The sequence below is a fragment of the Hibiscus syriacus genome, unplaced genomic scaffold (genome assembly GCF_006381635.1).
Source record: "Hibiscus syriacus cultivar Baekdansim isolate YM2019G1 unplaced genomic scaffold, ASM638163v2 tig00110551_pilon, whole genome shotgun sequence".
Lineage (NCBI taxonomy): Eukaryota > Viridiplantae > Streptophyta > Magnoliopsida > Malvales > Malvaceae > Hibiscus > Hibiscus syriacus.
In genome coordinates this window covers 101,093-128,074 of record NW_024062778.1, presented here as the reverse complement: position 1 = coordinate 128,074, position 26,982 = coordinate 101,093, and the positions used below count along the sequence as shown (strand labels likewise).

The following is a 26,982-nucleotide window of genomic DNA, read 5'->3' as shown; positions in this document are numbered from 1 at the left end:
TTCGATCAAGTGTGTTGCCTTGGGGAGCTCCGGTGTTATTTGTTAAGAAGAATGATGGGTCAATGCGTCTCTGCATTGATTATCGACAGCTTAATAAGGTGACCATCAAGAATAAGTATCCCCTCCCACGTATTGATGACTTGTTTGATCAGCTAAAAGGAGCTTCGGTATTCTTGAAGATCGATCTACGTTTGGGTTATCACCAATTGAAGATTCAAGAGAAGGATATTCCAAAGACTGTTTTAGAACGAGATATGGCCATTATGAATTCATTGTAATGCTATTCGGAGTAACGAATGCACCTGCTGCTTTCATGGATCTCATGAACAGGATTTTTCAGCCCTATTTGGACCAGTTTGTTGTTTTCTTTATTGATGACATACTGGTTTACTCGAAGTCCATTGAAGAGCATAGCGTACATTTACAAACAGTTTTGTAAATTCTCAGAGATAAGAAGCTTTATGCCAAATTGTCCAAATGTGAATTTTGGCTAAATGAAGTAATTTTCTTGGGGCATGTGATCTCTGCAGATGGGATTCAGGTGGACCCTCAAAAGGTAAAAGCTATAATGGACTGGGAAGTTCCAAAGAATGTATCCGAAACTTGCCTTTTATTATCGAAGATTCGTTAAAAAAATTTCGATGATAGTGATGCCTTTAACGAAGCTGATGAGAAAGAATGTACCGTTTGTTTGGACTTTTGAATGTCAAGAAAGTTTTGAAGCTTTAAAGAGAATTCTGACAGAAACTCATGTATTGGTTCAATCGGAATCTGGAAAGAATTTTGTAATATACAGTGACACGTCCCACAATGGGTTGGGGTGTGTATTAATGCAAGAAGGTAAGGTGGTAGCGTATGTATCGAGACAGTTGAAACCACATGAAAAGAATTACCCCACCCATGATTTAGAAATGGTTGCAGTGGTGTTCGCTCTCAAGATTTGGCGTCAGTATCTGTATGAAGAACGATGTTACTTGTATACGGATCATAAGAGCTTGAAATACCTGATGACTCAAAAAGTGTTTAATTTGAGACAAATGAGATGGGTTGAGTTTTTGAGAGATTATGATATAATAATTGACTATCATCCCGGAAAGGCTAACGTGGTAGCAGATGCTTTGAGTAGAAAAGCGTTTGCAACTTTACGAGCTATGGATGCAAGGTTATCTTTGACTGGAGAAGGTGGTCTATGTACAGAGTTAAAACTTAAACCATAATGGTTGGACCGAATAGGAGAATTGAAAAGTCAAGATGAAATATGTTTGAAAAGAATAGAGCAAGTAAAGAATAAAGAAATTAAGGATTTTGAGGGTGTTACAGTTTGGAATGTGGGAAGCTAACCACTAGGTGATGTGGTGTAGTTAGGGTTGAACATGGGACCTGAAAAAACAAAAATATATTAATAAAAATAATAATAATACTAATAATAATAATAATAATAATAATAAATATTTTCAAAAGCCCAGAAAAAAAAAATGGGTGTCTACAGTTGCCCATCTTTGCACATTCTTGTGTTAACAAGGATAGTGCAAAGACGAAAAAAGACAACCAGTTTTTGTCCGGTGCTTCCTGAAATTGGGCCTTTGTTTTCTTCTTGGTTTAAAGATTTCGGCTTGAAAATTCTTCCAGAAAGTAGTTTCTCGCTGTCATCGAGCTGAATGAAATCGAATTCGTCAGTTTTTGTTGATAGATAGCCCTTCTAGCCTTGAGTTATGTTGCAAATGATGTGTCTTGGAGCTGAGCATAGTCGAACTCGAAGGTCTTTGTGTTTCAAGATAAACATTTTCAAAGGTTTTTTTTTATTTTTCAAGAGAAACGATTTCAAAGGTTTTTTGTTTCAAGAAAAACTGTCTCCAGGGAGGCAAAATTTTGTTTCAAGATAAACATATTCAAAGACTGGTGTTTCAAGAGAAACTGTCTCAAGAGAGACAAAACTTTTTTTTCAAGGGAAACTGTCTCAAGAGAGACAAAATTTGTTTCAAGAGAAACTATCTCAAAAGAGACAAAACTTAGTTCCAAAAGAAACTGTCTCAATGGAGACGAAATCTGTTTCAAGAAAAACATATTCAAAGATTTCGTTTCAAGGGAAACTGTCTCAAGAGGGAAAAAATCTGTTTCAAGGGAAACTGTCTCAAGAGAGACAAAATTTGTTTCAAAGGAAACCGTCTCAAGAGAGACAAAATTTGTTTCAAAAGAAACTGTCTCAAGAGAGACAAAACTTTGTTTTAAGGGAAACCGTCTCAAGAGAGAACAAATTTGTTTAAAGAGAACTTGTCTCAAGAGAGAAAAAACTTAGTTCAAAAGAAATTGTCTCAAGGGAGAAAAAGCTTAGTTCCAAAAGAAATTGTCTCAAGAGAGAGAAAACTTAGTTCCAAAAAACTGGTTCACAATCAAATCAAATCAAATTATAAACATGAGTTCAAAGAATATCAAAAGAATCAATAGCTCTTTATCGCTCTCAAAGTTATAGCTCTTTGACAAATGTCCAAAATTGATGAGTTGCTTTCAGGTTGGCTTCCTATTTTCTATGGTTTTGGCCACCAAAATGTTGTTTATTTCTCGTTCCTTTTGAATATCGCAACATTCCCCTATTTCTTGGTTTGACATTTTAATTGGATACGGACAAAATAACGCAATTAGCATAATCAATTACTAGACCTTATATTTTGGTTCTCTGAAATATTCCATTTGTTCAAGTTTTGTAACCTCCTCTAACAAAGGTAGTGTAGAAATATCGGTCTAAAAATGAAACTCTTGAGTGCTCGTGTGAAATTGACTATAACAGGTGTTTTTTTAACTCTCTTAGTCTACCATTACCGAAAATTTCTCGTTTAGATAAATTTGATTTAATTTGCCATTATCTGGCTAGCCAAATCCATAAAGCCTGGGCGTTTAACCAATTGCTTTATAGGGAAAGCTTAATATTATAATCACTTTTATCAGGTTAACTGAAGGGTTCATCTCATCACAAAGTCTTCAGCCTGACAATAGCAGTGGAGAAAACACCAAGTTGCCAAGTGTCCGAGCAATGTCATGGTTTAAACGCAATCTATTCATAAAGCCATGGCTTTCGAGTTTCCTCTATAACCAATTGCCTTAGCAAAATAGCTTAGTTTTTACGGATTTAATTTCTTAAGATTATCAAGAAGAACCTGTTATAGCCTAGGTACTGTTAAAAGTAAAGGAATCTCATCTTTAGAGTTTAATTTTCAAGCAACTGACCTAAACTAGATTCACTTACTCGATTATTCCATCTGTAAAGATAATGATTATCATTGAACGTCTTAAACAAAAAGTATAGTAATGTCATATGCAAAAGGATGCCCCATATTGTCTGCACCATATGAAAGGAAACGGTTATATTGGTTAATTGCAAGAGCAGGGTATGGTGTTTAAGGGTATATTCTGGGTAAGGTCAAAGTCCTTGCTTAAATTATGTTACTTTGTCAAAGATTTGTAACTCTGAACCATTTACAAAGTTTCTTAATTCAGTTGATATTCAAAGAATTGCAAGTTTGCAAATGTGATTCATTGCTCGTCATCATTAAAGTAACATAAATTTATTCAAATGTTCTTACAAAAACTTGAGAAAAAATGAAAAACAAACTCAAAGAGAATGCCTCAAATGATGAAATCGTCTTCCTCACTTGGATGCCCCCGAGTTGTTGAAGTCGATCCAATTCTTGTTATGTATTTTCTGTACGATTTTCTTGAATGTGGAGTAGTTCTCGATAGTGCGCCCTAGAACACTGCTATGATATTCGTAATGAGCATTCTCATCATACTACCTGGGGTACGGGGGCTTCATGGATTTCTCTGGATATGGTGACACCACATGTGCGTCAAACAATTGTTAGTAAAGCTCCTTATATGTCATAGGATCGAAATGTTCTCATCTTTTATTAGACATGTGAATGTAATTAAACGAAATAAAAATAAAGCAAAATATGCAAGAATGCATGATGCATGCAATGTTCGAGGCATTGATCCAAAAACATGCTTGTATTTATAAATAATCCTTATTGTGGAAAAAAGTGTTTTATCTTTTAAGAGACAAAAATATCCTGACAGCTTCTGACATGTTGACTAGTCTGTCACCGGTTGAATAACCTGTCGAACCGCTCTGGCTTCTCTGGATGAACCGTGCAAATGTTGAGTTGTTTTTTGTACTGACACAAGAAGTCTCGAATGACTGCATCTCTAGCATTTATCTTTTTTTGAATCTATTCCCAACGAATACGTCATTGGAGCCCTCAACTGATAGGAACTATGTGAAGTTCATTTGTCTGTTTCTTGAATTCGTCAGCAATGGTCTCTAATTTCAGTTATCATTTTTCCATTGTCGTCTTTGAAGGGACTCCTAAGATCAGTAACATTCATCTTGCCACTGCAACCTTTGCCAATCAGTTCTTCAAAGATAGACTTTCATTGTGCTTGATGTAGATCCGTTCATTCTGAGTCCTTTATAATGCATCAGAGTGATATACTTTTCAATTGTGGGCACAACATCTTCTGGATTGAATGTAACACATAGTCGCCTTGTAGACTGTCATCTGTATTTTTATCTCTTGTATTACAACCCCTTTGTCCATTAATGCAGATTATTCATGTTTAACAAATATATTTTTGGTGGATCAATACCTCTTTTAAATGATGCGAATGATGAAAACAAAATAAAAGAGAACAAAAAAATAAAAGAGTTAGCGAGGTAAATCAAAACAATAATAAAAATGAAAGATCCTACCCCACATGATATTTACTACACATGCTTTAATTTCTACCCGGACATGATCTCTATCCCGTATGCTAATTTCAAACAAATTCTAACCGCATATTTTTCTAGTTCGCATGCTTTGAACAGAAAGTAAAGGGAAATAACTCAAGCATCCTAGGTTTTGAAATGAGGTTTTGGGGTGGGCTCTAATTCTCCATGGTCTCCTGGTTTTGGTTTTAAAAACGGTACTCGAGTTCTCCTCACTGGTGCCTCCTTGGGCTTGCCAGACCCTTAGTCCTAAGCCTATTACAAGCTTGTGTGGACTAAGTTATACTCGAGAGGACACATTCCCTTATGTCTGTGAGGTGAATAAATTCACACGAAGAAATAAGGTATATGAATCCCGAAGGCTACTTGCTAGGCATGTGCGGTGAATAAATTCACACGAAGGCGTCGCTTTCACCCCCACTTAAATAGGGTTTAGAGCTCGGGTATAGAGCCTGAGATGAAAATTTTGAAAATCTGAAATCATTGAAAAAAAAAGTCAGTACAACTATTTACTTGAAAAATAATCAAAGATAAATAATTGGAATCGGATAAATAAATTAAAATTAAATTTTGCAATTTTCGCTCAAAAAGATAACCAAAAATTAATTTCGGCCTGATTCACTTACCTGTCCCTAGGGATGGCAATGGGTCGGGTCGGGTTTTTAGGTCCCCGACCCGAGAAGAAAGGGTCCCCCACCCGTGACCCGACCCGACCCGAATAAATTAAGGTTTCACCCGACCCAACCCGAATATATGACCTCCCGACCTAACCCGACCCGAAATAATTAAAAAATATATTTTTATTCAATAGAAACAGTGACTTAATTAAAAAAATTATATATAGAGGGGTAATATTGTAATTATCTGTAAATATATAGGTAAAATTATATACATTTTTCGGGTCAGGTCGGGTCGAATTTTTTTCACCCTAAACCCGACCCGAACAGTGCATTAAAAAAAAACCCGACCTGACCCTACCCGAATTCGAATTTTTTTTAAAAAAAATCCGACCCGATCGGGTCAGGTTCGGGTTGAGTTGGCATCCCTACCTGTCCCCAGTAGAGTCGCCAAGCTTTCGCGGCCGTCTTTCGGATGGGCCCGGAATTGGGCTTCGACTTGAATGAATTGGGTTAGAGTCGCCACCGATCACTTTAAAAAAACATTTAGGTGGATCGGACACCATCTTACCTGATCTACGTTTTACCAGAAATGTGTCGGGTTCGGGAGTCGGTTACGGTCAAGGAAGGATTAACACTCTTGAACAACCCTTTCGGTACCAATTAATTTGTCGGTTGTCTTTGATTGCGAAAATTAAAAAAATTAAATTTAATTTTATAAATTTGATTCGAACTAATTACCTTTGATCGATTGAAAATATACCTAAAAATTGAAAATGTTAGATCGTAAAATAAAATATTAAATGAAATGACAGAAACAAAAATAATAATAATAATAAATGTTAAGAAATAAAAAAATTTATTTACGTAAAATGACTCGGTTTCTCTATGTACTGTATTACAAAAGAAACACTTATCTATCACTGAAAAATTAATACGAAAAAAAAAAAGATATTGATAGGTATGCAATCCAACGATACTGATTTTCAATATCGGTAAGTGTTTTTGCTTTGATGACTTCGAATACTATAAAAGCAATTCCGTATAGGTTGAGATTTACAACCATTGTAAAGTCATTCCTACAGCTCGCAAGCACTACTCTTCTTGTTGAATTCAGAGTGATGCAACTCACCATGGACCATATGAAACGGTCTCTACCATTGACGTAAAAGAAGAAAGGACTTTATAAGGTATTCAATCACCAAAATCCGAAGAGAACGAAACAGCAACCAAAATAGTTCCTGCCCGGAAAGCACGACAATGGCAGCAACCCTTCTTTCCTCTTTGAACCACCATCGTGAAAGCTTCATCTGAGATCCTTCGAGCCACTTCGTTTGGTCTCTAGAAAATTTATTTGATAAGGGCCATGGAGAAGGAAATTAGTAAAGCCTAAATCTCAACTCCACAAACAATTCTCAGTATTGGAGAAATAACAGTAATTTGAAGTGAACATTAACTTTTTTTTAATCAAATCAGAAATTGAAAAACATAGATGCAATGATAACATCATATAATTATTGTAAGATAAGCACTCCAAATCATCCAAACAAATCCGTGAAGAAATTCAAACAAAAGATTATTGAAAAAGAAAATAAGTAGGCCAAATACAACAGATCTAAAGTTCACATCACTTATCTCAATCGCGATTCTTCAGCTTCTCGAGTCGCTGGTTTAACTGCTCGATTTTAACAACAGAGAAAAGGATCCAGTACAGAATAAGGGCAGCGGCGATGAGAAGCGCGTGGCGTTGGCTCTTCATGATGGACTTCTGGTGAGGGAGATGTTCGGAAGATGTGCATGACTCGGCGTCACAGCTGGGTCGCGTCTCGTATTTCCAGTATATGTCCATGAGGAGGAAGAGGCAGAAAGGAACCATCGACATGGACGGTTTCAGGAGGTTACACGTGACGGCGATCAATCCCTTGCCGAGTCCGTCGAGGCCTGGAACTTTGAGGAGGAGCAACATGATGGCTTCGGCACCGGCGGTGTAGCCTAGCACTACCCATTCTAGAGCCATTTTGCATGAAAACTGAAAAACATTGTCTAATCCCTCCTTTTGTATTTGTTTGTGCCGGTACCCCCTCCAATTACTTTTTTTGCTTTTTTAGTGCCATCCCCACGATTATACCCCTATTCTTTCAGTGCATTCACGCCATCTATCCCCCCGGTGAACGTGTTCCTCGTCCCCATTTTAATTGAAAAAATATGAGAAGTGCTCCCTGTGTTTTCGGCGTTTGTTGTACGTGAAAGAGTGCGTTTGGAATGTGGGAAGCTAACCACTAGGTGATGTGGTGTTGGGGTTGAATATGGGGCCTGAAAAAAGAAAAAAATATTAATAAAAATAATAATAATAAATATTTTTAAAAATCCGGACAAAAACGGATGTCTATAGATATATTAAGCACTTAGTATAATCGAACTTACGTCTTCTTACATATTATATAGATAATAATACCATCAATTTGAATTCAATCAATATGAAAAATAATCATTTCCAATTTCAAGTTGGAAAAAAATGAATTTTAAAACATTCTTACTCATGAAAACATTGGACTCAAAATAGATATTATATAAGGAAAATTATCCTAAAACATTGCATGGAGTTAAAATATTCTACAAGTAGGACTGAATAGAAAACATGTGATATTAAGGGTTTAAACTTTAGATTTTGAGATTAAGATTTTATAATTTAAATTTTAAATTTTTAAAATTTATTCAAATATATGTGATAATATTTAAGTATTATTTATAAAATTAAAATATTCCAGTGACAGTGTATGGCATATTAACATTATAATATAATAATTTTAGTTAAAAAGGAATGTATATTACAAAAATTGGGCCTTGTAGCAAAATTAAACCAAGTAAATTGGGGTCTAATCTATTTTCATTTCATCACCCAATCTGGTATCGTATGATGGAGAAAGTTGAGTTACTTGCATGTCTCCAAACTATAATCCTCATTCTAAAATGATCTTTAAATTTTTAAATATTGTAATTTTATCTTTAAACTATGACTCTCTTTCTAAATTAATCCCAAAACTTTTTGAATATTTTAATTTCATTCCCAATTTCATCTAAATATATAATTAGTTTCATCATAGTTTAAACTATTTTTTTTAAACATATAATAATATAATCTGGACTATGGAATCTATTAACAAGAGATGCAATGTATAGTTTGGGATAAAATGAATATCATAATTTCAACTGTGTTTAGAAATCCAGAAGCAATCTGGCTGATGCCTGATGACCTTCAATTCATATAATTTTTGAACCCTTATCCTCCTCCTCCTCCTCCTCCAAACCAGAAAAGAGAAGAATGAGAAGCGGCAGAAACAAGAACACCGGGCAATGTAGATTGCTCAGTCCATACACCATGCAAGACACACTCCCTTTCATCTCCAAAAACAACCCTTTCCCTCCATTGCTTTACTCCTACCACCTCAAACACTATGATTTCCCCTCGCTTTCTCGCCATAGAAACCTCCATTTCCCCACCCTTTCCTCCAAAACCTCTCTTCCCCAAAACCCCAACCTCCAAATCCCTTCCATTTCCACTATCCCGCCGCCGCCACAACCAAACTCCCGCTCCGACTTCCAAGAGAAAATGCTTTACCTCGACTCCATCGGCCTTGATTTCTTCTCTCTAATCCAGCACCACCCTCCCATCATATCTTCTTCTCTCCATCATCTCAAATTCACCGTCGATTTCCTCGCCTCAATGAACTTCACCACGCTCGAGCTTCGCCGAATCCTCTCCATGTGCCCCCATATCCTAACCGTCGAACCGACTTCCCTCCTCCCTGTCTTCACCTTCCTTCTCCGCGAAGCCCGCGTCAACGGCTCCGATTTAAAGAGGGTTATCAACAGACGGCCCAGATTACTGGCATGCAACGTCGAGACCCAGCTGCGTCCCACCCTGTATTTCCTCCAAAGCATCGGAATCTCCGAGGTAAGAAAACTCACTTCCTTATTGTCTTGCAGCGTGGAAAATAAACTCAACCCTCGCATCGATTACTTCCAAAAAAATCGGATTCTCTCACAGGCAATCCATTTCAATGTTCCGTACGTTTCCCCAACTGTTTAATTACAGTGTTAAGGAAAATTACGAGCCCAAATTGAATTACTTTGTGGTGGAAATGGGTAGAGATTTGAGAGAAATCAAAGAGTTCCCTCAGTATTTTTCGTTTAGCTTGGAAAACAGGATAAATCCGAGGCACCAAACTTGTGTTGAAAAAAGGGTTTGTTTTCCTTTGCCTGCTTTGTTAAAGACGAGTGAAGTTGAGTTTAATAATAGACTGGAGGCTTGTTGTAATTCAACGTTGCCGTTGAAGGGGTCTCCTTTATGGTGTAGAGAAAACTGTGATACTTAATACTATGATTCAATATACAGTGAAAAAAATAGTTGATTTTTATGTGACTTGCCTTCATTATTGGAGCTGCAATTGGATGGTGCCTAAATTGGGGCGAATTTCTAAAATTTTAGTGGATGGCAGAGGGCTGAAAACAGATTATTAATAGAAAATACAGAGAAAATATCTTAAATATATGATATTTGAAAATTTCAGGGGCGACTCTTCAGCCTTTCCCATCTCGGTCCATCCATGGTAGTAGGAATCCCTCCCAATGGCCACCTAAATGCACAGCTTTAAGGGTAGAGATGGCACAGTGGAACAATCCCACCGGCCATCGAAGTGCACCCAAAGTAGATTAAAATGAAGATGAATGGCGTGAGTAGTATTTTCTTTGACAGTTTTCGAATAGTTCTCGGGTATCAAATTTGTGATTAGAGGTCGTTGTTGGCCTTCTTGTTATCTAAGTGTGTTTGTTGGTTTGTTATATTTGCTCGAAGCTGTTCATTTGTGGGATAAATTGCATTTTGCCTTTGAATCGGTTGAGAATATTTTCTCATTTCTCTTTTACAGGGTAATGTAGTATAACCAGGTGAAGCAAATATATGTCTTCATTATCTTGGGTCCATACTATAACTTTTTGTTCATTGTATTCGAATGGTTTAGTTCTCTGTTAACTGAAGTCAAGTAATAGTATCCTTGATGGTTTCTAGGCCAGTTATGATGGCGAGCTTAGGCTTTGGCGTGATAATTTACACATTAGTTGAAACTATGGTTCATAGATTTAATTAGTTGCATTCAATTCGAGTCAAATCGAAAAGATTAATTTTTTCGAGTCGAGTTTTGCTCACTCCTAGGGTTGAGGTGGTTTGTAGGATGAGAGACTGAACCACTGATGGAAGAAACCATGGTGTTTAATCAGTAATGCCATTAAACAAGCTTTTACTACTGGGCACATTTGATTGCCCACTTGCACCTATTTACATATTATAAGTTATTATTCATTTCATCAAAGTTAAAATTGTTATCTCATTTGCCTTAAATCCTTAATTTTATTGAGAAAAAGGTAAACTATATGTTTAATCACTCAATTATTCTTGTTCTATTTTAGTCGTTCAACTATTTTTCTTAAAAAAACTATCATTAAACTTAAGTTTTTGTTTTGTTTTGATTACATGAAGTTAATCTATATTAATTTTACCATGTCAGTAGCATAAGCAAAATATAAAGTAGCATAAGCAAAATATAAAAGAAAAATGATTTCTTAAAGAAATCAATGAATAAAGTTTAATATGAAAATGAAATTACTTTCACGTTATATTTCTTGATATGATAAAAGTACGTTTAATTGAGATTGAAAATAATAAAGATCAAAAATAAAAAAGATGATTGTTTATTTTAAACCACAGACTTTATTACATAATAAATATTTAGTCATAAATGACAATCTTATTCTGTCGTGGTTCCTCGTTAAAGAGTAATGTGTGGTTTACACCTTAAGCACTCCCCATATGTTCACTTCAAATAATCTGATTTTTCTTTTGATTTCAATTTTTAATATGCTCTAAGGCTCCTCATAGTTTTGTTGATGTCTTTCTACAAATGTGACCTCGTCGTTTACCTTAAGACCTTTCTCCATTGCAAATTGGGGCCAACTAAAAGACACACAATTCCCCAAACTGTTCATGTGCATGGGATATGCCCAGAAATGTCCACTTTTTCTTTAGACTATCTATAACAACAACGGAAAACCATATGCCTTCACGTTAATACAAATAATGTATTTAAGTAATTAAATTGTTTGTGTCCTCCCTTGCAGTTTTCTCTTTTTCACGTCAAGTCCCTGCGATTTTCTTTTGCTTGGAATTTAATACCTCGTGTATTACGGTGTATTTCCCGAAAAATTATCGGTGATCAGTATATTTACCGATCTAACACCGGTCAAATTATATTTTCCGATCTAACACCCGTAGCAGTAAAGCGCACCCCCTGAACCGCGCTATATGTTGATTTGGCACCACGTGGGGTATAGCGCGCCCCCTGCACTGCGCTATACGCTGACATGGATTACACGTGTGTATAATGCGCCCTCTGATCCGCGTTATACGCCACGTAGGGGTATAGCACGGATCAGGGGGTGCGCTATACGTCACGTAGGGGTATAGCGCGGATCAGGGGGCGCACTATACGCCACGTAGGGGTGAATTATATTTAACGCGGTCCCTGGTCCACGCTATATCTTTTATCTGAATAATTACATATAGCGCGGTGCAAGTACCGCGCCTTATATGGTTATAAATACCTCATCTGCCGGTTAAGTTTCTCACATCTCCTCGCATCTCTCCTCTCAACTTATAAACTAATACAACAATTCTGTCAACGAATAATAATTCTGGCAATCTTCTCATACTTAATTTAGAAGTTCGTGCGATTTTTCGTTATAAGGTAATTTTGTTATAATTTTTTAATTATACTTATTGTTTATTATCATTATTTGAAAAAAAAATATTATACTAATTATTTTCAATTAATATTTATGTTTGTAAAATTGAAAAGCGGGAGCATACGTCGAAATAGTTGTGCGGAGCAGGTAATAATATAAAATTATATTATTTAAATTATTTACGTTGATGTGTAAAAAATTTATTGTGTTATATTTTCGTTCATATATAATTTATTTAATCAGGTTTGTTTCAGTTATTTTTTTTTTTGCAGATATAATATTGCCACACTTTTACACTCAAAGAATGGCGCGACTTTCAGCTATTGTTTATTATGATGGTGAAATTCGAGAGAAGATGAAACCGGCGTTGTTTTCGTATCAAATGAGCGTATTAAAATATCATTCAAGAGAAACATAACTCTTGAGGAGCTGATAACGAAGATTTCGAGGAAGATTCATGTTGGAAGTAGTAGAAGAATGTCGTCGTTGCAGTACAGATTTCCAACATCATCGTTGTCATTAACTTATACAGCATTCGAACTTTCGAACAACGATGATGTTCAAATGATAGTTGAAGCTCAAAGTAATTATTCAAACGCCGCTATTGAGATGTATGCATATTTTTTTCAAGTGCGTGCTGTTCGGGGTCAATCTTTAAGCTCACACTATGGGCTGGCTGAACAAGTTAATCAAGTTGACAGCCCGACTACAGTAATGTGTAATGATTTTAATGCCATAATGGGGAGACATTCATCCGCAACTCCTTACGATATGTACCGAGGTGGGTCCACGAACAATCCGTATGGAAACACCGCTTCCAATTCAAGGGGAAGGCATTCATCTGCAAATTTCTTTGACCATATGGAGATGCCATCGATGCAACCATCTGTGCAGTTTCCATTTGACACGATGGCTTCAAGCTCCAGGGGGAGGCATTCGACTGCGAGCTTTTTCGATCTCAATGTCGATATGCCTTCCAGTTCAAGGGGAAGGCGTGCAAGTAGTAGGTTCTTCGACCTAAATGTGGAGAGCATGGAGGAACCATCATCTCCACCAGAAGAACTGCTTCGTGAGCCTGGTGCGGATGGTGCTGAGACTGGACTATTCATTCACCCAGAATCACCGCAATTTAACTCCGATGATGATGAAGTTTCAGGAAATGTGGCACAAACTGACCCTCCTGCACACATGTATGAAGCTGATTATGGTGCAATGTACGGGCCAGAATTTGCAGATATGCCTCATCTCGGTGACTATGGATATTACTCATCAATAAATAATGGTGAGTTATCTTTAGGCATGGAGTTCTCAAGCAAAGAAGAAGCGGTGATGGCTATAAAAAATTACAATATCCGTAATTCTGTTCAGTCCAGAGTCAACCGATCCACGACCGAAAAATATGTATGCTACTGTGCCTGACGCGAAAACGGATGCAATTGGATGGTTCGCGTATCGAAAAGGAAGAGGAAAAACAACATATGAGAACTAACAGTATAGAACGATCCTCATACATGTTGTGCTGGAGCGGTCAACTAAGATCATCCCAACTTGGACTCTGAAGTGATATGACAAGCCATCATGCCCATGGTAAAAGCAAGCTCTCATATAGCTGTTGCAGTGTTGATTTCAGCTATATAATCACAGTATGGGTAAACTGTCTCCTATAAAAAAGCTTGGTTGGCAAAACAAAATGTCATTGTCAAACTTCATGGCGAATGTGATACATCTTACAACGAATTTCCAGGTTGGTTTAGGCTGGTGCGGACGTTGAATCCTGGGACAATTGTGGACTTTGAAACCTCCTATGCATACCATAATGATCGAGTTCTTCGCGATCGAAGCAAATTCTACCGGGTTTTTTGGAGTTACCCACAGTGCGTTAATGCTGCTAAATACTACAAGCCTGTGGTTCAGATCGACGGGGACTTTCTTGTATGGAAAATACAAGCAAGTTTTATTATTGGCAGTTGTCCAAGATGGCAATCGCAACATTCTTCCAGTTGTTTTTGCTCTTGTCGAAGGAGAAGATACAAATTCTTGGGCTTTTTTCCTCCGAAATTTACGTGCACATATTATCACGAGGGAAAACAATTGTGTCATTTCAGATCGCGGAGTTGGGATCAAAGCAGTAATGGAGTATTTGGGTCCAATATGGCAACCACCCTTTGTCTAACATAGGTATCCGACACATTGCTGCGAACTATCATGGAAGGTACAAGAAGAATGATGAGCGTCAATTAATTGTGCGCATGGGTAAGTGAAAGTAAGTTAGTAAGTTATACATTTTTTGATCATTTTAATTTTGCAAAGAAAGCAAGTTAGTAAGTTATACATTTTTTGATCAGGGTTACGAACTACTTCCTCGAACGTTTGAATCAATGCTTCAAGATTTGCGAGCGAAGAACGAGGAAGGATACGATTACATCAGCCTCATCGATAAAGAAATGTGGACGAACGCATATGATGGTGGATATCGATATGGACACATGACAACCAACTTGGCTGAGGCAATCAATTCAACCTTAAAGGGCGCACGTCACTTACCTGTAGCGGCTTTGGTAAAAACTATATATTTTCGTTTGGGGGTGCTTTTTTCGAAGCTCGGGGGACAAGCTCAAACCTGGATGCAAGGCGGTCATGTCTATCACCCTAGATTAGTTACAGATCTACAGGAAAAAATTGATGCATCAAATGAAATGTCTGTAACAAGCTTCTCTAGAAGGCATGAAATGTTTCGTGTCACAAAGTTGTCGCGACCTCTTCAAGGGATTGAAGCTGTGTCGTTAAGAGTAAATCTAAGGGACAGAACGTGCGACTGCGGGTTTTTTCAAGCTCTGAAGTATTCATGCTCTCATGTGATAGCAACTTGCTCGTATACACGTCAAGACTATAACCATTTTGTGGATCCCGTATACCTACTATCTGAAGTTTTTAAGGTATACGAATTTGAGTTTCTCCCCATAGGTAATGACAAAGACCTTGATAAGATTCAAGATTGGCTTCCGATTATACCAAATCCGAGTTTATTGAGGGTGCGTGGTCGTCCAAAATCCAATCGAATTCATTACGATATGGATATACGAGAAAGATCTAGACAAGACAGAAGATGTGGCCATTGTAGAAACCCAGGACACACTAGAAAAATATGTCCACTTCTGTTGTCATCAAGTAACAATTGATGAGGAAATGATGTATTTTTTTATCAAATAATAATTCTTGTATTTTAATTTGCATTTACTTCAAGTTAATTTCATTCGATAATCGCTGGTGAAGATTAAAAAAACGAACACAGTCATTAAATTTTATCAAACTATTAACAATTTGGTATTTAAATACAACAAACTTACAATAAGAATTAAATGGTAAATGATAACCAAATTACAATAACTGATATTAAATGGTAATAAACAAAATTAACTAAAATATATTAAAAAAAGTCCAACAAATTTAACAAAATAAAGTAAGTATTAAATTCAAAACAATAAAAAATTATAATTAAACAAAATAAAGTAAATACAAATATAATAAAAAAAATCTATCATGCATGCGTCTCGAATGTGTTCCGCAGGGCGGTGGCTGTCGGTCTCGAGGAGAATTTTTTCGTATCACTGGTTCTGACTCCTCGCTGTCATCATCATCGTCGTCATCGTCGTCGTTGTCGTCGTCGTTGTCATCGTCGTCGTCGTCGCCGTCCTGAGCAGGTACATTAGGTTGATGAGGAGCTGATGACGATGAAGCACCTCCATAGAATAAGGACACTAGAGGTGTATGACTAACTATCCCACCGGCCTGTGAAAACTGGGAATATTGGGAAAACTGGAAAACCCAGACATCGCTGAGTGTGAAAATTGTACAGGAGGTGTCTGTGCTGCGACCATGGGTGATGAGGCTGAACCCGCCAAATATCCAGCATATGAACCCCAAGTTGAATCTGCAAATATAGACCCATAATAGCCTCCAGGAGGGGTCATATGTGACGGTGGCGACGGCGGCATCTGGTAATGAAAAGGCGATGGTGACATCATAAATGGCTGCGGTGGCTGCTGTGAAGGTCCTGCTGGTGCAGCTGAGGATGAACCGGAAGCACCTGCTCTCCGTCTGCGAGTCGGGGGATGATGGTGATGTGTCGGTGAACGTCTCTGTCGACGTCGTGGCAAGGTCAGGCCTCGTGCATCCTCGGGAAGTAGAAACGGTTTCCCGTTACTGTTGAACCACTCATAATAATCCTCAGCATACATCAAGAAGTCATTAAAAATGGGTTATCTACGTGGAAGGCGCCGATGTCCATCCTCCCACAACACGACCAACTCATGATGCCTCACCAGCCAATCTGTATCTGTTTTGCCGCGTCTATCTAAGCTATGCAACTCATCCATATTACGAGGTGCTTCCGGAATTGGTTGAAAACAACCAAATTGTCGGAGCACGCGATCAGTGGAGTGCCACTCGACGGTCGCATAACAGATCAGAGGGACCATCGCCATACAAACATCTGATGGACCCTTCAACTCAGGTGGGATCACCGCCCTCACATCATCAGTAGAATATGGCACCCATTCAAACTAAAATAAATAATATATAATTTGGTTCAAAATAATAATCTAATTATATAACTATAATCTAAAATCGATTTTTAAACATTAAAATTCATACCTGTATGCCAGCCTTCTGATCGATTAGCACCCTAATTTTTTCTAAATCATCAGGTAGCTCCTGATGATTTTTCCTATTAGTAGACCACCTATTCAAGGAAAAAAATTTATTATACGCTGTATAAAATTATTAATATACAAAATCAGTTTTATAATTACCTCAGAAGTAGTGGAAATACGAATGGGTTCTTCACAACGGGACATAAAAAGGGCAATCGATACCATGCCCAAGACTGCAGCAGTAGGAGACATCCGTCGATAGCATTACGCCTGTAGTCAGTGGCTCCACACATCTCCCTATACAACAAAGCCAAAACTGCCGAGCCCCAACTGAATGATCCGGCGAGACGAAAGTCGCAACCACATGTAGTGAACTAGGTTGCGCGATTTGTCCGGCATCAACAACCCTCCTATCAACTACAATAGGCATGCCCGTGCATACATCTTAACCTCATCCTCAGAGGCATCTGTGCTCAACTCCCGAAAATTGGCATCTAACCAATTTAACGGTATCCTACCTCCGATAAAACTTCCGGGACACGTCCTAGATTATCCCGACACAAAGTAGTCCAAGAACCGGAAGCTATCCCTGATATCACATCTCCATCCACCGGAAGCCCCAGGTGCATAGAAATATCCTCAAGCGTGATCGTGCACTCTCCGCACGGAAGATGGAATGTTTGGGTCTCCAGGCTCCACCGCTCTACTAAGGCAGAAATAAGGTTTGGTTATATCTTACAGTGACCCTGATATCTACCTATGTAACCAAATCCAGCCTCTACTAAATACGGCAAGACACAGCTAGGTATCACTAACTTAAGATTCCTAATAAAATGATCTAATACACGGCCATTCTCCTAAAAATAAATAATTACAAAAAATAATTCTTAATCTAATAATCATGCATTAAATAAATCAACTAATTATTACTAATAATTTAAATTAAATTAAAACGTTAAAATGTTACCGTATCAGCAAAGTGTCGAGATATATGATTTCCATCCAAGCGAAGTAGAATGTCTTCCATTAAATATCTGCAAAAGAATTATATTAGTAAAATATTAAATAAAGTAAAATAATTAAATAAATTAAATACATAATATTAAAAATATTATAAAATATACCTTAAACAGAGAGAATATTTGAGAGAATTTGAGAGAAATTAAGAGAATTTGGTGTGATGAAAGTGATTGAGGATGGAGGTATTTATAGGGAGGATTGGGGGTGTGAAGCGTCGGGGGTATGGGGGTAATTATGGGTATAGCGCCCCCCTGTATCGCGCTATACCCCATGTGTCAGATAACTAGGTATAGCGCAGCTCCTGATCCGCGCTATATCCCTACGTGGCGTATAGTGCGGATCAGGGGCCGCGTTATACCAACGTGTAATCCATGTCAGCGTATAGCGCGGTGCAGGGGCGCTATACCCCACGTGACGCCAAATCAACATATAGCGCGGGACAAGGGCGCGCTTTACTGTTACGGGTGTTATATCAAAAAATATAATCTGATCAGTGTTAGATTGGTAAATATACCGATCACCGGTGATATTTTGAGAATTTCACCCGTCTATTACATCAAGTTATAGGTTTTATTATTTATTCTTTTTCGTTGGCTATTGTTATACACTCTGCTTATATTCGTGGAATAATTATTTATACAACATTCTCTAACTTTATCGCTATGCCTTTTGTTAATCGACAAATGTTTAGTGCACAGCTTGATATTCAAACTTTTATTTAATTTAGTGTTTAAATAGTTTTTGTCTTATTTTATTATTTAAATTATAATTTTATTTTACATTTAAATATTTAATGAATATCATAAAATTTATCATATAATTTAAGAATTCGACACGTATTTTCTATCATAATATATAATTTAAAAAGTTAAAAATTCAAAAATATAAAAAAGTCAAAAAGAGTTTAAAAGTTCAAAATAATTTAAAAACAAAAATTTAGACAATTACAATATATAAAAATATAAATTTAAAATATATCTAAAATTAAAATGAAAAATATTTTTATTCTTTTACTTTTAAAAGTTTTCTTTTTGCAAAAAAGTTAAAAAAATGTGTATTTTTAAAAAAAATCTCAAAATTAAAAGAAATTGACGTCAAATGTGTCAATTCAACAGATAAGTCAATGTCAATTAACTTCCTATTAGGGTGTGTTTGGTTCACGGAATATAAGATTACCAGTGGGAATAAAAGATTACCAGGGAATAGGATTACTGGGAATGTTGTATTTTGTGTTTGGTTGGTTTAGCAGGAATGTAAGATTACCGTATTTGGTTAAAGGAATAAAAGATTTTTAGAATGTATATTTGACCAAATTGTCCTTATTATATATTTGTATAATATTACAAATTGTAAAATATTTATATATTTTCTTTAAAAAGTTAAATTTATAATATTTATATAATTTTTTTACAAAATTAAAAATATAAAAAAGGTTTAATGAAAGGGTAAATTTTTTTTAACCCCTGAACTTCATATAAAATTTTAATTATAGATTTTTTTTGTAAATCTAAAATAATTTAAGGATAAATTTATAATTTAACCTTAGTAGAATTTTTATTATTCAACGACAGAAGAATGATATTTTTGAAAAAAATAAAAATTTAAGGGCATTTTAGTCCAAAATGCCGGTAATGTTACAATACCTAAGGGAAGGGAGGTAATGTCATTCCCGGTAATATACCCCAAAAAATCTACTATTGATAATAAAATATTACCGAGAATGAGATTCTCTGCCAACCAAACATGGGAATGTGGCCCACAATCCTTGAACCAAACATCCCCTTAGTGCTAGACGGTCGAACAGCCTGATCAAAGGTTGTAAATATCAATGATATGTTTTTTTAAAATTTAAGAAAACTAATTTATTTATTTTATTTTAATATAATAGTCAATGTCACATGATACATTTGAATTGGTTAGATTCATGTGGTACATTTTGAAATCTGCAATATATTAAAATAAATAAAACGTTTAAATTTTAGAAGATAAAACGTTTCGAAACATATTGATCGATTTGACTACTACTATTGAAGTAAGTTAAAATAAATAAGTTAACGGAATAAAATTTTAAATATCAGATTAAGACGAAATATTATTTAAATGCCAAAGTGAGATAAATGTTATAGTTCGGGACTACAATGTAGATTAAGACATTAACAAATACTGTTTTTTTAATATTATTTTACATAAAGAAAAATTAAAAGTCATAAATACAAAAATAAATGATAAATTGATAATTGACAGGCGGCTGGGGCTTATCTTCAATCCATGTCATCTTCCGCATCCCTATGGGCCTTACTCTTTCTGTCGGTTTGGGCTTACCGCCGTTTCTTTTCTTTTTGATTTTTTTTTTCTCATCAAATTCTATGACCGAAGCTCCGATCGTTCGATCAGTTAGAATTAGGGATGTGCATTTCTTTTTGAAAAGTTATGACACTATCCGATCACGCCAGATCATATTTTATTTTGAAAAGTTTGGAGTTTAAGATAAAAAATATAATTTAATTCGATCCGATATAATATTATAAATATCTCTTATATTTTTTAAAGATATTTTTAATAATATCATATCATATTTTATTTTATTTTTTAATTAGATCGTTATTTTACTTAATAAAAAGGAATTATATATATATATATATTTCGTCTATTAATGTTTGATAAAGTTTTCTTACTCGTAATCATTTTCAAGAACACTCGTCGTAGAATGGATGTGAAAATCATCACCTTACAGAGATAGTGTTATTTAATACAATATTCGAACGAAATGTGAACTTGATAAATTGAGTAGGGTGTGAATTTTGTCCTTAAAAAATGTGATGGATTTTAAGTTAGGAGTGATTTTCCAAACCTCAAATTAAGTCAAATAAAAAATACAGGAATTGAGTTTCACATGCAAGAAAAGGGGTTGATAATAAAACATAAAAAATGGAGTTTCTTTAGAGATGCGGAACATAAGCTAAACTAGAGGAGGCCATGACTCTTAAAATTTAGAGAGAAAAAATTCAATTTGACACTTAAAATTTTAAAAATTTCAAATTAAATTTTATTTTTTAATGTTATTAATTAATTTCCCTCTCATAATTTTTTAAAATTTTCATTAAACCTCTTAAAAATTCAAAAATTGTAGTTAGATCCTAATTTTTTAAGAAAAAATATAAACTAAACCCTTTAAAATGTTTAAAAATCTTAATTTAAACATCTAAATTTTCTTAAAATTTAAGTTGATCACCCCAAACTATATCACAAAGTTTCGCCATTGTTTCTTTAACTATAATTATCATATCAACATCTTTGACCATTCGATAAATTAATGGATATAGAAAACATTAATTATACTAAAAAATGAAAGAATTGAATTGAATTTCAGATTTGATATTCTAGTAACAATTCCAGCTGCCCTTTTTTTTTTTGGGTTCTTTTTCTGTACATATTTTGTTGGATGATTACAAACTATTAATTGTGTGGTTTGGTACGGCGGAGTTTCTGAAGAGCTTGCTGGACTCTTGATTGACTTTGGACATCTGGAATCTCGTATTCCGATTGGCCGTCAGGTCAGAACTGAAAGCATTTTGAGTTGGGAGATTCCACGGCGGAGCTTTTCTTACTTTTCCCTGATAGTGGTGGAATGTTTGGCTTTTGCTCATCATTTTTCTGCAAAAACTGTTTCAAGTTATGCTCATTCTCCACATGAAAATGGAAACTATTAATCGCACATTTGATGAACATGAAAGGGGAAAAGCTTTACCTGTTTGCCATGTTTGAAGCTTGAAGATTGGCCAGCCAAATACTGAAGCAGTTCCAAGAATTTCGACTGCCCCAATTCGGTGCAATTCTGCCAGTAATACAAAGCAAAGTCCCATGCTCTAGCTCTCACCTCTTGCACCTTTTTGTCTACTTCTGTTCCATGTCTTGCCATGTAAGGCCGCAACATTCACGACAAACGTAAAATTTTATGTTAAAGCACAGACTTATAAGATTTTAGAGGGACAGTGATTGTCCGACCGCCCCCTTATCCATCACTGCCTACATTATATTAAAAGCTTCAATTTTTTTTATTAATTTGAGCTCAGTTTTGCAGGGGGAAGAAAGATCAAATATGTTCCTTGTAATAAGTTTTGTGTTTTACCTTGGTCTTGGGATACCATAGGTAGATTAAGAGTGTAAGCTTCAACTCCCCATACATTGGCATCCTTCACAACAGTTAAGAATCTTAGATCAGGCTTCTAATCAAATGATATTGGAGGAGCCATTAACAATTTGAATTACCATGAAATGAATATGTCTCCTATCCTCTCAAAAACTGTCAGAAACGCCACAAGGATCCTGCAAAATTCATGTCCACCATCATTTTCAAGTTTACAGAAAGCTAAACAAAGGAAGCACCGGCAACAATGGAAGATTTAAATAATAAAACAATAAATAAAAGGTTAACCATACCCCTATTCTATATGATCTGGGATAATAATACAATGGAAGATCTAGATAATAATACAATAAAATAAATAATTATTCGAAAAAAATTCGAATTTAAGGGTGGACACAATAATATCTTAGGTCCGTCTCGTCCCTGGATATGATATATATATTTTTTTGTTCAATTGAAAAAACAGAGACAATTATACTGTTAAACTTGGAGAAAATTTTAAAAAGATCAATGAAATTTACAAAGTTAGAAATAAAAGTTAAAGATATGATCCTATTCAAATTAAAGAGCCTAACTGAGTATGACATGTTCTAAGCAAGTAGGAAATCTAGTCTTATTAACAATTAACTTGTCAGCGCTGAATTTTTCAAGCTTAGCGTGATCAAACAAACAAAATTCTACGAGATTGAATTGGCCAAAGGTCGTCCAGAATGAGAAAAGTCTACGGCTAGAAAGGAAAATGCAGGAAAACACGAAAGAAGAAAGAATTTCATTCAATACCAATATTGACACCAAAATCTGAGTTCCTGGATCTCAACCTTGTTTTTCTCCACCGTTTTAAAGCACTCAAATGCCGGATATGCATATCCAAGAATCAACCTGCAACCACACAAGCAAAAATCAAAATACAGAATCCAACTAAACATTCTTATGATTGATTCAGCCAAGAACTTCAAATGCAAAGCAAAATAAAAAGACTTACATAAGCAACCTGATAATGAATTCACCCAGCATTCCTTCTTTTTTGTTTCCAAGACCAAATGAATTAACGAAGTCCCCTGATCTATGCCGTAAGAAATGAATCAGAAATGTAGGGAAGACAAGTTGGCTAAGATACTTTCGAATGGAAAGATGGGAAAAGACTTGGAGAGGAAACTTGAGATCAAAATAAAAGTGGGAAATGAAAGAAAATGCAGGAAAGGGGGTTTATATTTGAATTTACTGAAAGCAGTTATATATATGCAGTTATATATATATATATATATATAATTAGAATGAAGAAATGAAAAGTAGAGGGATTTCTTGGCAGAGACGGTTAGTTTGTTATTTTACACGTAATATTGTAGCAGAGGGATTTATTGGGATTCTTTCAGCCCCAAAGGGTTTATAAAAGTAAATATAAAAGTTTGAATCTATATGAGATGGGATAATATAAAAATCCTCAGAGCTGTCTCGAATATTTCAGAGCCTTAAGCGAAATTTAAAAATAGCTATTATAGGGTGCGAGTATGTTTTATTACTTTGAATAATTAATTTAATATTATATTAATAAATTATAGAAAAATAATTAAATTTTGTCAAATAGTATTTTATTATTTGTTAAAAAAAACTTTAAATACAACTAAAAGAATAAATAAAAAATTAAATTTGAGTATGATACAAAATTTGATTTTGAATAATAAATGGAAAAAATAAAGAATATTGTATTATTTTACTGTTACAATGAGAATGGAGAAGATTAAGAGTTAAAGAATATTTGATAAATTAAAAAATATAATTTAAAAAAAAGAAATATATGATTAAATTTAATTCAAAATTAAATGAATTAATGAGAGGGATGGAGAAAGTGATAGGAAATTGAGAATTTTATGGAATTGAAAAAATTTAAGAATCTTAATTATAAAAATAAAAAATGAGATTGAATGTTCACATCTTATCATTCAAATGCTCAAATCTGAAAGTCAAAGTTGCCTGATTCGTGCTGAATTTAAACATAACAATTATCAAATTAGGGGAAGTGTTTTCTTGGTTACTATAACCTACACAAATTGAAATTTAAGTTGATCTAGAACTCTTCTAATTTGAAGAAGACTAGAATGAAACTTAGACATAACTTTCAACTAACTTTTGTGATAATTGGAAAGTAGTTTCTAATTTGTCATTATCTTCTAGTCCATTAAAAGGAAAACGTGTCCTCTAATGTTTCGGTTTTTTTTTAACTTGGTGTAAATATATGCATTAATTTTTTTTATTAATCTGCGATCAGTACAATGTAATATCTGTTCAGAGATAATTCTTAACCTCTTGATATGAAAGATTTGTACCCCTAACATTCTTGGTACTTAAATCCAAAAATTTCAAAAAATAATAATAATTCTTTTACCACTGAAATCAGTGAGATTCGTGTGGTTGTATATATATATATACACTAATTCTAAATACGCCTATTAGTCACATAATATTATCAAATCATAATTTAATATTTTTCAGTAAATAGAAGCAAAAAAACAATCTCAATTACAACCCTCCTTAAAAAGCGCCTTAAAGTCTCTTATCAAAACGTTTGTTGGGTTATCCTCTACCATGGCTTCGTTCAGGGCATCGACAGCCCATTTGGCATCGAGTTCCTAAAACCCTAGCTACAATTAAACCCTTTAGCCAAATTACATTACAAAAAAAAAGACCCTAAAACCCTTAACCCCAAGCAAACAATTAATTCAAGGGAAATTCTAAGTATTCTTATTCAACTTTAATTTCTCTCATATTATACTTATTGTATTTTAAAAGTTTTAAATTTAATAATTGAACTTTATATATTGATATTTTTAGTCACTCTACGATAATATAGATTAGAGGTGGTAAATGAGTCATTTGGATCGGGCCAGGTTATTTCGGATTAGGTTATTTTGGTTTTAGACTTGATTTGAGTCAGGGTTGTGTATGTCAGGTCATTTCGGGTTCGGTTTTAATTCGAGTCAATGGTAAGTCAGGTCGGGTCAAAATCAAATCGGTTGGTTTTCGGTTCGAGTCAATATCGGATTGAACAATTTTAGTTCGGGTCAATTTGGGTTGAGTTAAGTATGAGCCCAATCATAAGAAAAAATATATTTTTCTTGTCGATCTTATCATTTAGGTTCAAGTTCAACTTTCAAACATTCAATGTTTCAAATTACTCTATTATTTATGGATGACAATTTGACCTGAACCTATAAGACATTAAATTTTGTGACTTGAATTTTATAATGGTCTAACATGAAAATTTTGTGGTGCAACCTATTTGGTGAAGAATTGAATTTTAAATTATAAATTTTATTATCAATTAACATTTTTAATTAGATGTTTGATGTCTAATTATAAATATAATATTTATTGAATTTTAAAAAATATAAAATAATTATATTCGAATTAATATTGATATAAATAATTTTTAAATAATTTAAAAGTTATTGAATCAGATAAAAAGAGGATCTTTTAAATGAGGAAATGTTATATTGAACCATTCAACTATTACTAAAGGTGATAGACCGATGGTTAACTAGTAGTATAATACAAAATGGGAATAAAATATGCATCATTTTACAATTTATCAAATTATTAAAAATAAATAATAATAATAATAATAAAATATCCATTTACTTAGACTCAATTATCTGGTCGAAGTTCGATTCGAATCGGATATGAGTAAATTAGTTTCAGGTTGATTTCGGTTCAAGTTGTTTTCAGTTTGGATTGCTTTCGGTTCGGGTTGATTTTGTTCGGATTATTTTCGATTCTGGTTGATTTCAAAGTAACACCATATAGACAGCGATCATTTGTGTACTTTACCCTTTTTCAATATTAGCATGAGTGCTCGAACTTTTTACGGTTTTACGATTTGATAGTTTGAGAACGGTCTTATATAAGTTTAAGTGGTAAATTCTTTTAAAAAATACTAATAATTTTACATTTCTCAATGGTTAAAGTGATGATTGTTATCTCTAGAATTTATAAGTTTGAGCACTAGTAATTGCAAGGGTATTTGAGCATTTATTGTCAAACTGTTGAAAGTCTCTAGAACATATATTATCATTGTAATTACCTTATATTAATAATAAAAAAACTAACAATTTTACGATTTAAACTTGATTTAAATGTATGAGAAAAAGAATCTATTACAGTTTCTTTCGACCATTTGTTGATTATTTTCATATTAATAAACCTGCTTGAGTTGGTGCAAACCTGAGAACAAATTTTAATGTTCTGATTCATCGGTACAAGAAGCTTTGTTATATGTAAAACATTCAACAGGATAGATTTATCAAAAGAGATTGATAAGCGCGATCGTCTCTTCTCAAAATTTCAAATTTTCATCTAATTTAAATCGTAAGTAACATTTCTTATAGTAAGTAACGTTACTTATCATAGTTTCAGATATATATATATATATATATATATATATATATATATATATATATATATATATATATTTCTTTGTTGTCTGCAAAACAAACAAGAGGTCCATGTATCTTTAGTTGTCGATAACCTTTTTACCACTTGGATTCTTTGCTTGTGGTGAGTTCCTCAGACAGTAATAATAGCTTGATGTATACCAAGGTTGACTGTACATTTTATGATAGTTTCTGTGCTCTTTAATCAAGTTTTTCAGCAAATAAAATCATGATGCTTCTTGCTTGTTTGAACTTACTTTTAGAATTTCAGTTTAATGTGGTACTTCTATTATCCACAAAATTCTAAATTGCAACTCCTTAACGTAAGGTTAAAAAAGGCAAAAATCAATAGTATAAATTTTCAGGTTGAATATGTTGCAACAAAAAATATTACATTCTTCGTAACATTTTATATTGCAACAAAAAATGTTATATTCTTCACAAAATTTTTGGTTGTAAACCCTAAACTTCCCTCAATGTAACTTTTTAATTACAACTGAAAATATTACAATTTTATAATATTTTAAATTGAATACGATAAGATTCTAAGTTGAAATCG

At 34.4% G+C, this 26,982-nt stretch overlaps 2 protein-coding genes and 1 pseudogene across 2 annotated transcripts; 1 reads left to right on the top strand and 2 right to left on the bottom strand.

Moving 5' to 3' along the window:
- Nucleotides 1-6,935: 6,935 nt before the first annotated feature.
- LOC120131242 lies at nt 6,936-7,402 on the bottom strand. The gene has a single exon (XM_039148282.1). It carries the CDS (start codon nt 7,394-7,396, stop codon nt 7,016-7,018), a length of 381 nt encoding a protein of 126 aa, XP_039004213.1. The 5' UTR covers nt 7,397-7,402; the 3' UTR covers nt 6,936-7,015.
- A 1,274-nt stretch (nt 7,403-8,676) lies between these two features.
- Nucleotides 8,677-10,049, top strand: LOC120131241. The gene is made up of 2 exons (XM_039148281.1): nt 8,677-9,334; nt 9,951-10,049. The coding sequence occupies exons 1-2, from the start codon at nt 8,702-8,704 to the stop codon at nt 10,032-10,034; spliced, it is 717 nt and encodes a 238-aa protein (XP_039004212.1). The 5' UTR covers nt 8,677-8,701; the 3' UTR covers nt 10,035-10,049.
- Nucleotides 10,050-21,305: 11,256 nt separating this feature from the next.
- Nucleotides 21,306-23,182, bottom strand: LOC120131249 (annotated as a pseudogene).
- Nucleotides 23,183-26,982: the final 3,800 nt, after the last annotated feature.